The sequence below is a fragment of the Belonocnema kinseyi genome, chromosome 7 (genome assembly GCF_010883055.1).
Source record: "Belonocnema kinseyi isolate 2016_QV_RU_SX_M_011 chromosome 7, B_treatae_v1, whole genome shotgun sequence".
Taxonomy (NCBI): Eukaryota; Metazoa; Arthropoda; class Insecta; order Hymenoptera; family Cynipidae; genus Belonocnema; species Belonocnema kinseyi.
The window spans coordinates 95,911,334-95,927,966 of NC_046663.1; the positions used below are offsets into that span (position 1 = coordinate 95,911,334).

Sequence of the window (16,633 nt, forward strand, 5' to 3'; positions counted from 1 at the left end):
AATCAATTATCATTACTCTTTTGATACTAAAATACTTAAAAGAAGACCAAAATGTAATTATAAGTGGTGATAGATAGCATTTGATAGAAACAATTAATTATTTGTTAATGGTAAAAGACGTATTATACATGCTAAATTAATTATATACACGTGTTTGATACAAAGGAAGAGTGCACTTTTCAAGATCATATCTCGTAACCTATTAGGGCTAGGACACTTTTTTTAAAGTTACGCCAAAAGGACTCCACTTTCATTTAATCTTAAGTAATTTTGTCGTGGGATGTACGACAATTTTTTAGACTATATTTTATCCCGTGGCATCACTAACGAAAACTAAAACGTACACAGTGTTTTTTGAAACTTAGTGATTTTTTCCTAAAAATCCAAAGAAAATGGGGATTTATCCATTTAAACAAATGTAACTTTTGAAATTGTTTAAAAAAAACCGGCTTGGAAATTGATGTATTCTAACATTTTTGATATGTCAAAAGGGACACCCTAATGGAACTTTCTCATTAAAAACATTGGCAGTAGGATTTTTTCGGGAACCAAACTACCAGATGCCTGGACTAGTATTGCAGTCAGTGAGGTAGGTAGGAATTTTCAACTAGAAGTGGTTATGCCTATCTATTTTATAGTGTTTTTTGTTTTCTATTCTGTGGTTTTTTAAATCTTTTGACCCGAATGTGGCAAAAATCATGTTTTTCCCCAGGTTTCTCCGCGATCTATGGCTTTGGAAAGGAAAACCCCAAATGCCCAATCAAAATGGTATGTCATCTTAGTTACTTTGGTCTTATTTAATAATTTGAAAACCCGAAGAATATAAGATTTGCAAATTAATTTACGCATTGATTTCGTTAAATTATTTATATGAAATGTGGATTAAGTTTTATTATTAGAAAGTTTTGTCTTATTGTTTCTCAAAATTGTTTTTCGAGGTTGAATGAATTTTAATGCACGAGCGCATCTCAGTTTTAAAGTAGATTTCTTGTCCCAAGTCTTATTTAGTCGCTTTAGAGCGAAATACTTTAGTAGCTTAATATCAAAAGTTAGATATTTGACGTGTAAATTTACTTTTCAGTCGACGACCCACTGGATCACAGGATGCTTCACCCAAAGCACACTTCAGTTGTCTTCTTAAATAGCGTTCGTCACTTAAAGCAAGATTCAATTGTTCATCTGAGACTCGAGTTCTTGCAGCATTCTGATCTTCGGCTGATTGAGCCATTGTTACGTACATCACCAAACACATCAACGAAACCTGAAAAAAATTAAGTCCCAATGAATCCATGAATTTGTATATTATAATGAAAATTTAAATTAAAATACCATAAACCATGGTAAATCGCCGCATGTCGGGTAAGTGAACCCTTGATTCTGCAATTCTGAATGTGATAATTGTTTCTTCTAGATAAAAAATATAGACTCTTGCCACAAAACATTTAAAAAGTTCAGTTGCAAAACCTAGAATAAACAAACTCAGAAAATAGTTATTTGAAATAAAATAAACTATTTCCTAAACATTTGTTCAATTAACTTCGTATAACTTCAAATTAAAGAAAATCTTGTTTCGCAACAACAGAAACAACATTTCTTCGAATCAAAGAAACTTTTCTTTGATTTGAAGAAATGTTTTTTGCATCAAAGAATCTGTTTTCTGAGTGTTTATCTTTTAAGAACATCTGATTACAATAAAAATACCAATTCAGCTTATTAAATTATTTCTTAAATAAAAAATTTCAAATTAAAATTAAAATGGTATGAAATTCGATGTAGTTGTCTCAATATTTAATTCATTTTTTGATTATTAATTATATTGTATACATCTTCAAATTTAGGCATGTATTTTAATTAGATAATTAGGCATTAAATAAATATGTCAATTACGCGCGTACCAAGCTATTTGAGCTTGTTTTTTTTTTCATTGCTTACACACGTCTGCAATTATTTAATATTTTTTATTTTTCTGCAGTTCAGCCTAGGGAAAAAATTTTGCACGCCACTGCAGAATTTTCTATTTTTTAACGGGTTATTTTAAAAGACAGGGTAGGTACATTTAGTAAATTTTGCATTCGACAGAATAGAATATATTTTATGAGTCGAATCACGTGCTATTTTTATGACGTTACGATGATAATGATGATCATGATGATGATGAAATCAGAAACCAAGGAGGCATAATTAAGTAACCTTCTTTGATCGAACGATTATATGATAAATTTCTTCTTAAAATGCATCAAACATTGTAAGAAGTATCTCAGGAGAGTGGTAGATTTGTGTGTCCTTGGCAGGCAATATTTCAAAATTGCACCCACACTTAATTGCACGAGTTAGTCATTAGCGTTTTCTACCCATTACAGTTATATCCGTTCTAACTATGTCCTTCAAAGTCCAAACGCCTGTATATCTAAATTTTAAATTAGTTTTACTTTTAGCATTTTTTATTGCAAATAACTATATTACATCCACCTGCTGGCGAGGAGAATTTTATATGATGAGCGAATAAAACGTAATAAATATTTTTTTCAATTGACCTAATACTTGCTTCTTTCAGCAGAGAATATTATTAATTCGATAACGAAACTTAAGTAGGCGAATTTTCTTCTTCTTAGATTCAACATGCATCCATAAAATAATATGAATTTAAAGAATTATAATTTCCAATTAGAAATTTATTACTTAAACAGTTAAAAATTGATAATCCTAAAACCGCCTTTTAAAATTTATGAATACTACACAAATTTTTTTTTATAATATGTAATTTTACAAATTTTTAAAATTTTATTTAAAAAAAATAAATTATAATAATCGTGTAATCTTCTAGTTTCATATTATGAAAACACAAAATAGTATATTTATGTAATTATTATTATTATTATTATTACATGACTCACTTGGGGTTGGGGGAGGAACCAAGGTCTTTTGTTTTAGGCTTCTTTCACTCTACTTACACTCTTTTTATTAACTATTTGTCGCCATACTGTTCTATCTTGGTATATTTCTCCAGGTTCCATCACGTCCATGCATTTTTTCATGCAAGCTCTCGTGTTTCTGTGGCTTCTTATTTCTCTTGTAACTAGGGTCTCATTCACACATTCTAACCATTCTTCTCGCGGTCTGTCTTTGGGCACGCTGTCATTTACTTTACCTTGATACACTTGTTTTGTTAGTCGTGCATCTGGCATTCTTTCAACATGCTCGAACCATTTTAACCTATTTCTTTCCCTTGTGTCAACTAGTGTTTCTTCTGCACCACATTCTTTGAGAATTATGTCGCTACTCCCTTGGATAAACTTCCGATTAGGGTGTACCTCCAAAACCCATCAAACTACGTATACCTACGTATTTCGACGCGCTGATTATGAAAATTATATTGAAAATTGGCGACTAGTCGATTTTCATGGTGAAAACCATGAAAAACCCATGAATGTCATGGTTTTTGGCGTTTATCTCAGTGAATATTAATAATTAATAAAAAAAACTTCAAATAAAAGTTGTAGATTTTTGAAAATACATATTTTATGTGCAATTCATTTTTACTCTACGACTAATAGTTTTTGAGAAAATAGACTTAAATGATATGAAAAATTCTAGAAGGCTGAATAGTGAATATGGGCTCGTAGAATGGTTTTCCCACGATGCGTGGGAAAAGGGGCAAGGGTGAGGCCTTACATTATTTCTGTGACCAGTCACAGGGGTGCCTTCTCGTCCCTCACGAGACTTGGGAAAAGGGGGAGGTATGTGACATACATTATTTCTCTAAGTTTTCTAATTAAATGGATATACGTTTTCTTCAATAAAATATAACTGTGCACTGTGTAGTTCAAGCTAAATACCGCTAGGTGCGCATGGTTCATTGTCTCGCAATCGACACTTAGTCCTAAACATAATAAATTAGCTAACGAAGTCGGGTGCAATATTCGCAGATTCGTCTGCCTTCACAAGCTTGCTTTGCTCGTCGCTGACTAAAAATAATAAAGTATGGACAAAAAGTATAATGTTTTCGATTTGAGCCAAATTTTTCAAAATCGTGAAAAAACCCTTGAGTGGTTACGCGAAATTGAATTAATTCCACGCGAAAGATACTGTTCAAAACATAAAAAGAAAATGGTTATCGTAGATAATCTGCTGTCATGTGGTAAATTTGTTTGCCAAAAAAAAGGCTTGTATAATCACAATGTAACTGTAGCAGAGAATACGTGGTTTGATAGGTGCCGAATTTCTCCAGCAGCTTGCATGCTAATTACATAAACTTTACTGTAAATTTAAACTTTGAGCAAACCATTCGAGAAAGCAGTATTGTTGAAGGTCAAGAAATATCTTCAGAAACCGTCTCCGATCGTTTTCCTTATTGTAGAGAGGTTTGCATGGTTGCTCTTGACCAAAAATTTGAGGATGAGGGTCAAACTGGGGGTGCTGGCGAAATCGTGGAAATCGACGAGTGTAAGATCGGTCGTCGAAAGTACGAAAGAGGGCGTGTGGTGGAAGGGTCATGGATCTTAGGAATGATTCACCGGGGACATGTACATACTTATCGATTAGAAATTTGCCCCGATAACAAAAGAGATAAAAATACTCTAATCGATCTAATAAAAAAGGCATGTAGCTCCCGGGACAGAAATCAACACCAATTTCTGGAAAGGCTACATAGATTTAGAGAATTGCGGTTATGTGCATAAAACGGTGAATCATTCCGAAGAATTCGTGAACTCAGATACTGGGGCACACACCCAGAACATTGAGTCCTCCTGGCGTTGCATGCGTCGCTTTTTATCTCGTGAAGGTGTTCGAAAAAACAATTTAGCGGATCACCTTTCCGAGTTTTTGTGGCGGCGCCGAGTAAAAAAAATGAGCGCTGATCCTTTCTCGCAATTAATGCAGGACATTAAAATTTGCAACACCGGCAAAAACAGATAAAAATGTTGATAAAACCAATAAAAAACAAAAAGCCTTCAAAAATGGAAAAAAAATCGTTAGAAATATTTAAAACTCAAAAAAATTACATACTAACAAAACATTTTAAAAAAATATGCTCTTCAAAGTACTCCAACCTTCCCTCGGTGAAGAGCGTGATTAGGAACCAAGCCGAAACCAATGGACGTATACATACCTCGAAAATGATCAATCGTAGAAAAAAATGCTTGAAACAAGAAATATGTCTTTCAATGAGGTCTACAACTTTTGTTTGAAACATTTTTTTAAATTTTGCATATTGCCTGAGATAAACGCCAAAAACTATGATTTTTATGGTTTTTTCATGGTTTCACCATGAAAATCGCCTAGTCGCCAATTTTCACTATCATATTTGTAATCAGCGCATCCAAATACAAAGGTATACGCAGTGTGAATGATTTTGGAGGTAAACCTTAATCGGAAGTTCACCCTGCCATTTTAGCTTTATTTGATATGCTTTTACTTCTGATAATAGGTCCTGCTCTAGCGGTAACCTTCTTACCCGCGTCCATGCCTCATCTATTTTTCTGTCACTCGTGAATATAGGCTACCAAGAAATACGTAATTATCAACTTGTTCTATTCTCTCGTCATTTAAGACAATGATGCATATTGTTTTCTCACCGTCTTGAACGCAGTTGTAGGAGTAGCAGTAGCACAGACAAGGTCTCCTGCCGTGCATGCTGATGATATCTCGCTACTCTTTTGTTATTAACTTAATGACAAATGTTTGTTTCTGACTCTAAAAAATATCATTGTGCACAGAAAGAATCAAAGATATTCAAATATTTCCTGGAGATTTTTTATTGTAATTTATTTTCATGTGCTAACAGCCATTCAAAGTTCAGTATTCTGAATATCTCGTAAGCTTCTGGTATTTTTAAAACTTTGATTCTCAAAAAATAATTACTAAACGTATAAAAATTTGAACACTTTTTCATCAGTACATGCAAAACCTTCATCTTCAATCTGTACTTTGTCCCATATTTTTAGAAATTTTCGCCGCTGAGATTTTCACTGTAATCTGCACAAAGATCGACATGTTTACATTTTTTAGACAGGTGTAGAAGCAGTGTATAAGTAGAGTTAAACTATAATTTGTCCGGAAAAACTTGTCTTGTTCCACTCTGCGACTTTCGCTGTTCTTGATACAATCGTCTAATGAAAAAGGTAGTATCAAACGTGAAAATGGAAAAAGCAAGTGAGATGCAATGGAGCAGGTTATTTTAATTATAAAGCATCGAATTGTCCTCGAAGGTTGGTAATTCTGGTATTAAGGTGGTCGTAAAGGATATACTACCTTGCGTAGGTGCACATTCCCGTGAGCACCATTATATTTTATGATAGTCGTAGACACGGATACTAATGGTTTATCCATTAATACCTGATGCCTTGTAACATATATTACTTTCATTCGACGAATCGTAGAATTGATGGACCTACGTGTCCAAGCACGATCGTCCGTCAATTAACAGTTTCCAACCTCCTAACATATCAAAATTTCAATTTAATTATCTCTGCTAATTTTTTTCGCAGTATTTTCACTCTCACCTTACGTACACCTGAGGCCAGCAAATCGTAATTGAAATGGGTATGTAGGATATAGGATATAGTATATATAAGATGTGAGCAGAATATTGGGGTGAAACTGTATACGATATTTGGATGGAGGATATACGGCATATTACGATGGGAAAATGAGATTCTGAAATAAGGCATGGGAATATTAGGAAGGCCAAATAAAGATATTAAGGTGGCGGTAAAATATATATTAGGGAGGGAAGAAACACATTGAATTCCACGTTAAATCAAAATTATGTAAATTGAGACGTACGTGTTGAGGGTGTGGAATGTGGAAATATTGAAATTGGAATCGAGCTTGTTTCTACAACATTATTATTCGGATACAAATTACATGTTTTTAGGCCAGGACGTACTACAAGATTTTCTTTTACATAATAGCTTATATAACACAGAAAAACCTAGAGTTACATTGTGTTGCACGTAAAATTTCCCGCTATTAAAGTTTACATGCTATTTGGCGAAAGTTTATCCTACGATGGAAAAAAGCTGTCGTCTGCTACGGCGTCCTTAGCAGCAATAAAAAACGGCAAAATATGAGTGAACAAATTTCGCTAAAAAGTGTAGAATCAGCAATAAAAAAAAAGAAAAAAGTTTCTAGACAAATTAGAACTTATTTAATACGATTTAGCAAAAAGCGCAAAAACAACTGACAGTTAAAAATCCCCGTTTCTTTCAAATTTAATGATCTTAAACGACGATAGATAGCGCTGGCGTCGTAATTTTGGCTACACTTCGAGTAAAAAGTGAGCGATTATAAGGCGAAAGTTTATCCAGACAAGGTTAAGAATCGGAAATTATCTTCGATTCACGTAAAGTTTACCTATCAAGGTTAAATTTGGCGCGGTCTATCTTTCACCTGGAATCTTTGTAAACTTTATCTTTTATTTTTTCTGTGAAATGATGGGGTCGGCTGCAGATCAAGAATTATTAATTAGCTTGTGTCCACCATTTTCAATAAATAGGGCATGATATGAAAATATTTGCTAACATTTTTCAATATAAATTATTAACATTCCATCAGTCAGAATTTGACTCTTACGCAAACTCTTGAACGTTGCTTGAACATTGAAATCCTGGAAATCAGGGATAAGAAATTTGAATTTTTTCAATTTAAATTTGAAATCGTTTTATTTTGTTTATAAAAGATTCTACGTTAAAAAATTGACAATATTATTCTTCTCGTCTTTTTTTAGTGGATTACATTTTTTTATGTAAATTTAAAATCTTTTTCAGTTGAAATATAAACTATTAAAATTATTTTTTATTTAAAAATTCATCTTCTAGGTTGAAAATGTACCTGTTTTATTACAAATTTGTCTTCTTGCTTTGAAAATTCAACAGGTTCGAAAATTTACTTTTTTCATTCATATTTTTGGGCTTGAATTGTAACTATTTCGAAGAACATTCGTTCTGTCGGTTTGAAAATTTATATTTTTTGGTAGACATTTCATATTTTTTGGTTAAAAGTACGGCTGTTTGGTTAAAAATTATCAACTGTTTTACACAAAACTCTTCTTTTGCTGAAACTTCGTTGTTTAGACTGCAAAATTGATCATTTGGTTTGAAAACTCAACTATTTAGTTAAAAATTGGTCGTTTTGTTTTTAGAATTCATCTCTTTTGTGGGAAATTGAATTATTTGGTGAAAATTCAACCCAATTCAACTCTAGTTGAAAATTGAACTGTTTTGTAGAAAATTATCTCTTTGGTTAAAAGTTTAAATGTTTTATTGAGAATTCTGTTTATTGCTGTTAAAATATCAACTATTAAATGTTTTTATCATTCATCTGTATGTGTTGAAAATTCAAATATTTGGTTAAAGATTCATCTGTTTTGTGGTAAATTGAATTATTTGTACAAAATTAGACTATAGTTGAAAATTTAAGTATTTTTTTGAAAATTCGTTTTTTTCATTTGTTGAAAACTCTACTGTTACATTTTTCATTGAGAATTCACCTTTTCGACGAAATTACAAATTTTCAGGTTAAAAATTTAACTTTTGTAAGCAATACCTTTTTTTAATTTTATAAAAAATTCAACTATTTTGTTTAAAATTTATCTACACTGGGAGCTTGCTTTACCCATCATTTCGGGTGTACCGTAAATGGACTTCACACTATATATTGGGGATCTTCTAACCGTTTTTCTTTATTTCCCTTGTGCAATTCTTGCTTGTCCTAGTGTATTTTGTTGAAAAGTCATTCTTTTTGGTCGAAAAGTCCCATTGTTTTTTTGAAAATTCGTCCTTTTGAAATGAAAATTCATACTTTATGGTACAATCTTTTTTATTTGAAATAAACTCAATTAATTTGAACTTTTTATTTATAGTATAAAATGTTAGTCTTTTATTCCGTTCATAAAAGGTTCTATGATTAAAATGCTGATTTTAAAATATTCATGACCAGGGAAAACGAAAATTTCGTCTAAAAAAATTCAGGGAATTTTTAAAATGAAGTTTTTCGACCACTTTATGTAGTTATATTTCAATAGTTCCTGGTAAATTAAAGGCATAAAAATTATAACTTTTTTTGCGTTACCATTTTATATTTCTATTAAACTGAGGAAACGCTAAACCATATTCAAACCACCTGTTAAAATTAGAACAAATTCTTAACACCCCAAAGAAAAAAATGCAACTCTTAGTCAACCGGAAGTACCTACATAAAATTCCTTATTCTTGTGGCAAAGTTCATATTGAAAAAACCGGGAGAGCGGTGAGCGAACGTATGAAGGAACATGAGAATAAAGTCAGGCTACAAAGTTTCACGCAATCAGCACCAGCGGAGGATTATATCGAAACAGAACATAACATTTTATTTGACAAAAAAACCATCATGACAAGAACACACAATATTTTTCCAAGATAACATAGAGAAGACATAAAGAATAGACCTAATAACATCAATATAGGGACAATGGATATAATACCAATACAATTTGGCTTTCCATCTTCCCGGGTTAAAGAAAACAAAAAAATAAAAGAATTAATTGGCTAATCAAGTGCAACCAGTCTCCATGGTGGTACTATCTAGCCAATCACAGGCATCGTAGATAATATATATAAGAACAACAATAACCTGAAACACCTTTTAACCATAATGAGTAAACGTGAAACCATTAAATGTATTGTTTTAGATTATTTTATGAAATTTCAGAAAAGAAATGGAAATTATTTCATTAAAAAATAATATATAAAATTATTCATGTAAATATTATCCTATAACTATATTTAAATAAAACATTACGATCTTAAGTATTGTTTTCACTAACTATCCTTCAGTTTCTTTTCTATAATTATAAACTTCTATGAATCTAAAATTCACCTATATTTGAAATTCGTTTTGAACATGATTTAACGTTTAACCGAATTTAAAATTAAGTGTCGTTACGTACTGTTTTTGATAAAAAATAATAATATAAAATCATATTTTCGAAAAAAGCATTTTTGATCAATTTACCATTTTTTGAAATAGCAGCAAAAATGATGTTTTCTTTTGTATATTTGATTAGTGGGATACTTATTAACAAATATTAACAAAATACAAAATATTTTTCCTAACATTAATTCTGTTACAATAGAAGGAACACATCACTATTTTCATTACAAGAAAAATATCTTCAACTTAAACCTTAAGACTATTTTAAAATATTTTTAAAAGAAATTAATTAGCATCATAAAAAAATTTTTTTTAAATATTTTTGTTGATATTTGAAAATATAGGCCGAGTTCGAGCGTATAGGCACAAGCACACCAGTTTCCTTTTTACGGCTCTCCCTTTCCCTTGGCAGATCCGTCCGTTTCGACTCGACCGCGTTATAAGCGTACATAAACATACGGACTTTCCGGACGTATATAAAGGGTGTTTTTTTTACGTTTTCTTAAATTGAAATGAAGCACACCAAAATATGTTGACAACAATTGTTGTTTTTTTATTTTGGTAGCGTATGGTATGCAATTTAATCTTTGAAAAGAATTTCCCATAAATATCGACCGCAACAAGTTATACGGCCGTTGAAGCCATCAATTTATTGAAGACAATGTTTGATAGACGAATCATATCGAAAAAGGGTAATGTCGATTGGCCACCTCGCTCTTGCGACTTGACGTCCTTTGAGATGTTGGTCTCTCGTCTACCCCGACAAGCCGCAAAAAACTGATGAGCTAGAGGACAAGAATGAACGCGTTATTCGTGAAAGTTCTCCAGTCGTCCTCGACAAAGTGACCGAAAATTGGGCCGACCGAATAATATTTGTTTAGCGTAATCGCGGTGGAAATTTGTCAGAAATTATTTTCTTAGATTAAATTGCATACCATATGCTACCAAAATAAAAAAACAACAATTGTTGTCAACGAATTTTGACGATTATACAGGTATATGTTCAATATTACAATTTTTTAATATTTCCAAAGAATCAAATTAGCTATCTTTAAATAAAATTCAGTAACGACTTTTTTCTGTCTAAAGGAGGGAACAATGATCTTAAGTTTCAGGTTTATTGACTTAACATATTTAACAAACTGTTTATCAATTTAAAATAAAATTTCAGTTCAAGTAACTTAAAATAGATAGAATTTTAAATTCATATTACATTTTATTCGTTCTCCGATTACTTACCCCCGTTTTTATTTTGAATTAAAAATATTGAACATAACCTCAACTTGACTCAATGTATCATCTGATCGACGTTTCATACCGTTTATCTGTTCTTCATTCGGCGATAAACAAATAAAGTTTCATTTTAAATTCACAAATAAGTTATCAATTATTTTTTTAAATGACCATAAATAAGTAAACTCCTGATATTAGAGAGTAACATCTCACTTTTTAGGATCTACAGATGCTAACTTTGAACATCTAGATTGTTGTCCTATAGTTAAACATAAAATATGTTAACCCTGAAAATCTACATGTTACGTTTGAACATCCATTTTTCTCCGTGCAGTAAACCGAAAAAAAAAACACTTAGTACCGACTCTCGTTGAAATCCGACAAATTATTCATTTTTACAAATTTTGATCGGATCAGCAATTCTGAAGTTAAAAAATTTGTTTCCATATTAATTTTTAGGGATATAAAGATCTCTCAAGTACCAATTTTCATCCAAATTTACCAACTAATTAGATTTTTTAAACTTTTGGTCGTAATATTGGATCCGCTATTTCGAATCTTTGAATTCTAATGCCAGATTCGAATTCAAAGACCAAAAACTTTATTATTCCAAGTTTGATGAAAATCCGCTAAATTATACGTAATTGCGATTCACCATATTGGATCCGCCATTTTCAATTTTGGAATTATGCACGGAAAAATGTGAATAGGTAAATTTGCCTTTTTATCGTGCCTCATTTCAACTCTGAACGAATTTGTCTTGGAATTTTGTAAATTTTACCATTTCAAATGGCAACATATGCGAAGACTATAGTAAACAAGGATATTGTAAGTTTTCATATTTACTAAATTCCAGGAAAAATGCGTTCAGAGTTCAAATGATGCACAAAAAAATGGCAAATTTAACTATTCACTTTTTTCCGTGTGATAACATATTCGGATTCAAAGACTCAAAAAACCTTTGTGTACCAAGTTTCATGATAATCAAAATAGCATCAGTCTATTTACTTTACATGACGTATACTGCATACCTATACATTAATTTTATTTAAAAGAATATATTTTGCGTTTATCAAATGAAATCAATAAAAAAATTGATTTAAAGGGCGGGAGGCGGTTGTCGTATTTAAGAAGTCACCCTGCATGGTCCAAGCTTTGTATGGTAATCTGTAACGAAGACGGGAAGAGGTGAAAAAGTTTTCGAAATAGCGTCACGTAGTTTTTTAACAGCGCCTAATTTAACATTTAAATTTCCTGAAATGAAACAGTTTTAATTTAAAAGAGATCAGAATTGAGCCCATCGAGTTAAAAAGCGGATATAATAATGCTATATAATTATAAAGAGCTTGAGCTTTTGTACTCCTTCCAATATCCTCCAGCCGCACATTCTGATATTGCATACCCCATCGTTATATTCGTTATCTTGAGTCATAATATGAACGGTATCCCGTTAGAGAGAAAGCAAGGTTGAACGAAACACTATATCGATTTTAATTACGGCATTAGTATTGTAATTCTCGCGTATTAAAATTGATAAGTTTAGTTGGTAAGATTGGAAATCATCCGTATTGGAAAGAAGGCTTTGTGACAATGAATTGTGCGTTACCAATACAATACGCAATGAGCCATCGTGATTACGAACGAAATATATATAGTTGCATACAATTGAGTAGCATAGCTGACAATGAGAAAGTCAATGAGGTCCAATCGCATGAAGCAACAATAAATAAGTGTTCGTTTAGCATTCCACTCACATCAGATACGACATGATATAAATTATATTCCCGATCTCTCTTTCCAATACATTTGTAATTTGATTTTCGACCATCCTGTTTATGAGAACCTCCTCATGGTTGAGAGTATCAATTTTTTCATTGGGTGCGATTGCGATCATATTGGAAATTCTTTTTGCCTTTATTATAATTTATCACTAATGGATTTCTCTTGATAGCTGATTATATAACTGTCAAGTCGATTTATAAAGTTTAAAGTTTAATTACATTTATTATAAACAGTTTTTTCACATATGAATCATTATAAATATTCAATTCTGTATCAATGTGACGCCAACATAACAGGGCCTAAAACTTTGATAGGACCGACATAGTTTTAGTAGTCAAGAGTTAAATGTATGTCATCCGAAATCAAAAAGTGTGCAGTCAAGTGTGCGATCATGTATGAACCCGAAAATTTAAAAATTTGATACACATTTTTTATTTTCTTTAACAACAATACTTTTTTGTCAGAAATTTCATCTCTTTCATTGGAAACTTAATCTTTTTTGGTTAAAAGTGCAACTTTTTGGTTTAAAGTTGATCTGTTTTAGTTGAAGATACTAACTATTTGCTTACAAAATAGTTGAATTTTGAACAAAACAATTAAATTCGTTGAATTTTGAACAAAGATATTTCAGTTTAAATTAAAAAGAGTTTAATTCATAAAAAAAAGATAAATTTTCATTTATTCAAAATAAATGAATTCTCAAACAAAACAGATTAATTTTCAACCAAACATTAGCATTTTTAACAAACAAAAAATCATTTGCTACCTAAAAAGACGAATTTTAAACGAAAAAAGTAATAGTTGATACATGAGTAAAAAACTATTTCCTCACATCAAAATTTTGAATATTTAAAGCCAAAAAATATCCGCCTGATTCAAATTAATATTTCTTTGGCCTAAATCCTAAACCATGCCCCAGGGCGATAAATTGGTTCATACTTCAATTGTAATACATATTTTCCTACATGTACACTTTATTGTTTCAGAATAAATCATAATCAACATTGTTGTTGTTATGCATATTAAATTTAAATAACATATATAAGTAAAATCGTGGTGAACCTTAAACAGAGAAATTCACCTACATCAGGAATCGAACTGGTGTCCATTGAGTGTAAATGCAAAGAAATGTTTCTTTCAATAACCACGTCAAAATCTCAAAATGCCTCCTGATTAAGAAATTCCTGTTTATTTTTTCATAATCACTGACAGTTTTTTACACGATTTTTTAAAGCAATATCATTCATTATTAAGAACAAAAATAAAATTATTCTTAGCATCTCTGAGCAAAAACAAAATTCTTTTGCCTCTTGCTATTTTTTCGTAGGATAAACCTTTGCAATTTACAGCGTTACAAACATACCATTTTTTAATAAAATTGAGATATTTTCACATTTGTACCACAATATCTATTGCATAAAAAATATAATAATCTTGACAGAAAAAAGAAATATTCCGAGCGAAGAAAAATTTCTGTCAGTGAATTGTTGCTCAAAAATGGTTCTTTTTGAGAGGAAATCGTCTAAACTTTTCATTTGTCAATAAAAAATAATCTAGGTGAACCAATCGTTTACGAATTGCCTTTTTATGCAGGTTTGAAAACGAAAATCAAATTGACGAAAAAATCTAATACTTTTCAGAAAAGAATCGCCAGCTAAATTGCTAACATAGTCCAGCAGACTTTTGGCTGGAATTTAAAAAATCGTTCGTTCATAAACATTTTATAATGTATTTATAATTAGGTAAGGGAACTTAAACAAATACATCTCGTTACAATTACCTGACCGGGATTCGACTGAATTTATACCATTACTGTATTTATCATTACTCCACCAAGCTTGACATTTACTTTTCAGGCTTAATGCTTAATATTCAGAAGCTTTCGCACAATACGCATTGAGTTAAATATTTTTTAAATATCGCTTATCATCTAAAAAGCACATCAGATACGAGGAGAATAACCCAATGGGAAATGCCTGCATTGAGCTGTAACTTACATCTGGGGCAGTACTGACACAGTGGGCTTGTCAACGTCCAGCCAAAACTTGACGGACCCGTGTTGGCGCAGTGCTGGGTGTATTGTTCATACCATCGTCTCGCCAAGACTTGGTGAACGAACACTGGCGTAGTACTAGAGGAATTTGAGTTTAATTACTATGAGAATACTGGCAAAAATCGTATATGAAAACACAAATATAATAAAAAATTTGTCATAAGGACAACCGCAGGATTTCGCCGGGAGCGGGTGCTAATCTGGAAAACTGCATCCGCTCCCAGCGAAATCGCGGTAAAATCTCAGCCACAACCACGTCTCACGGCCGTGAGATAGGTGGTTACAGTCTGTAAAGGAATCAAGGAATCAATACGACGATCCAGAAAAAGCCTCGTGAACCCTAAGAACACGGAGCGACCCAAGGACAACCGCTTTCTGTATTTTTCCCGCAAGTGTTTTAGCATATTGTTGACACGCAGGGATGCATTTTAGGCCATTAGCAAGTGAAAGCTTAGCACCTCCAAAAGCGCCGATGATAAGGACGATTAGTTTAACAAAATATTCCGGGTACAATCGTTGCAACTCCCTTATAAGGTCTCGATACCTCTCTTTCTTTTCATTCTCCTTGGTTATGATGTTTTTGTCAGCTGGTGCCGAAAATTCGATAACGAACATGGTTCGCTTCTCGAAGTCAAGAAAAACCATGTGAGGCCTCGAGTGAGCAACAGAAGCAATTGTCGATAATATAAAGTTCCAGTATATGCGGCACTTCCCATTCTCGACAATTGACTCAATTTCCCTAGGAGCATTAAGAGGAGCGATATTAAGGTTAATGCCGTAAGAGTGACAGAGATTTTAATAAAGCACTCTTAGTGCCGCATTGTGCCTTTGAATGTAGGTCGTTCCCGCGTGAGTTGGACAACTAGATAGTGTGTGAGCTAAATACTCGGGGTGTGCATGGCACGCCCTGCAGCTATCATCAGGGATGTCTTGGCTCAAAATGTGGGGACGGTATGTTAAGGTGGAAATGACAACGTCTTGGCATGCAGAAATGAAACCCTAAGTACCAGACTTCAATCCGGGTGATTTAAGGAAAGCAAACGTTAGCTCACAAGACATTGACTGATCCTTCACATTTCTGTGGAAGATACCGTGCATCCCCTTATCGAGGAGCTGTTCACGAAAGTTTGTCTCTTGTGCTTTCTTAATCCGGTCTTTCAGGAGTGAGTACTCGAGATAGATAAGATTTGATGCGTTTTGCATAACCCTAATACTGAAGTCAAGTCCGAGTGTTTCAGCAGCCTCCTCCACTGCTTTGTACAGAAACGCTCCTTTGCCCACTTCTTCGTGATTCCTGACCATTTTAAGAAGAGGGTCTCTTCCATTTGCAACTCTATCTGCTGTACCCAGAATAATCCTGTTGTGAAGACATTCAAGACTCAACATTCCGCGACCCACTTGACGGCGTGAGATGTACAGTCGCGGAACGGAAGACTTAAGATGCATGCTTGTGTTCATGTGCATAACCTTTCTTGTCCCGATATCAAGGGATATGAGCTCGTTCTTCGTCCATGGAACTACTCCAAATGAATAGAGTAGTACCGGAACGGTAAGCATGTTCGTTGCAGATACTTTGTTCTTCGCCGACAGTTCGGAAGACCAAATCTGTCGGATGAGACGTTTGTATCTGCTTCGGAGAGTATCCTTTATAGA

The 16,633-nt window shown here is 32.7% G+C and overlaps 1 protein-coding gene across 1 annotated transcript in view; it reads right to left on the bottom strand.

Annotated features, from left to right (window-relative positions):
• The window catches only part of LOC117177020 (ejaculatory bulb-specific protein 3-like), a 55,087-nt gene that overhangs the window by 10,291 nt on the left and 28,163 nt on the right, over window positions 1-16,633 (bottom strand). Inside the window, exon 2 of the mRNA XM_033367475.1 lies at window positions 1,075-1,261. Coding sequence (XP_033223366.1) covers window positions 1,075-1,261 — 187 coding nt within the window. The remainder of the gene's footprint in view (window positions 1-1,074; window positions 1,262-16,633) is intronic.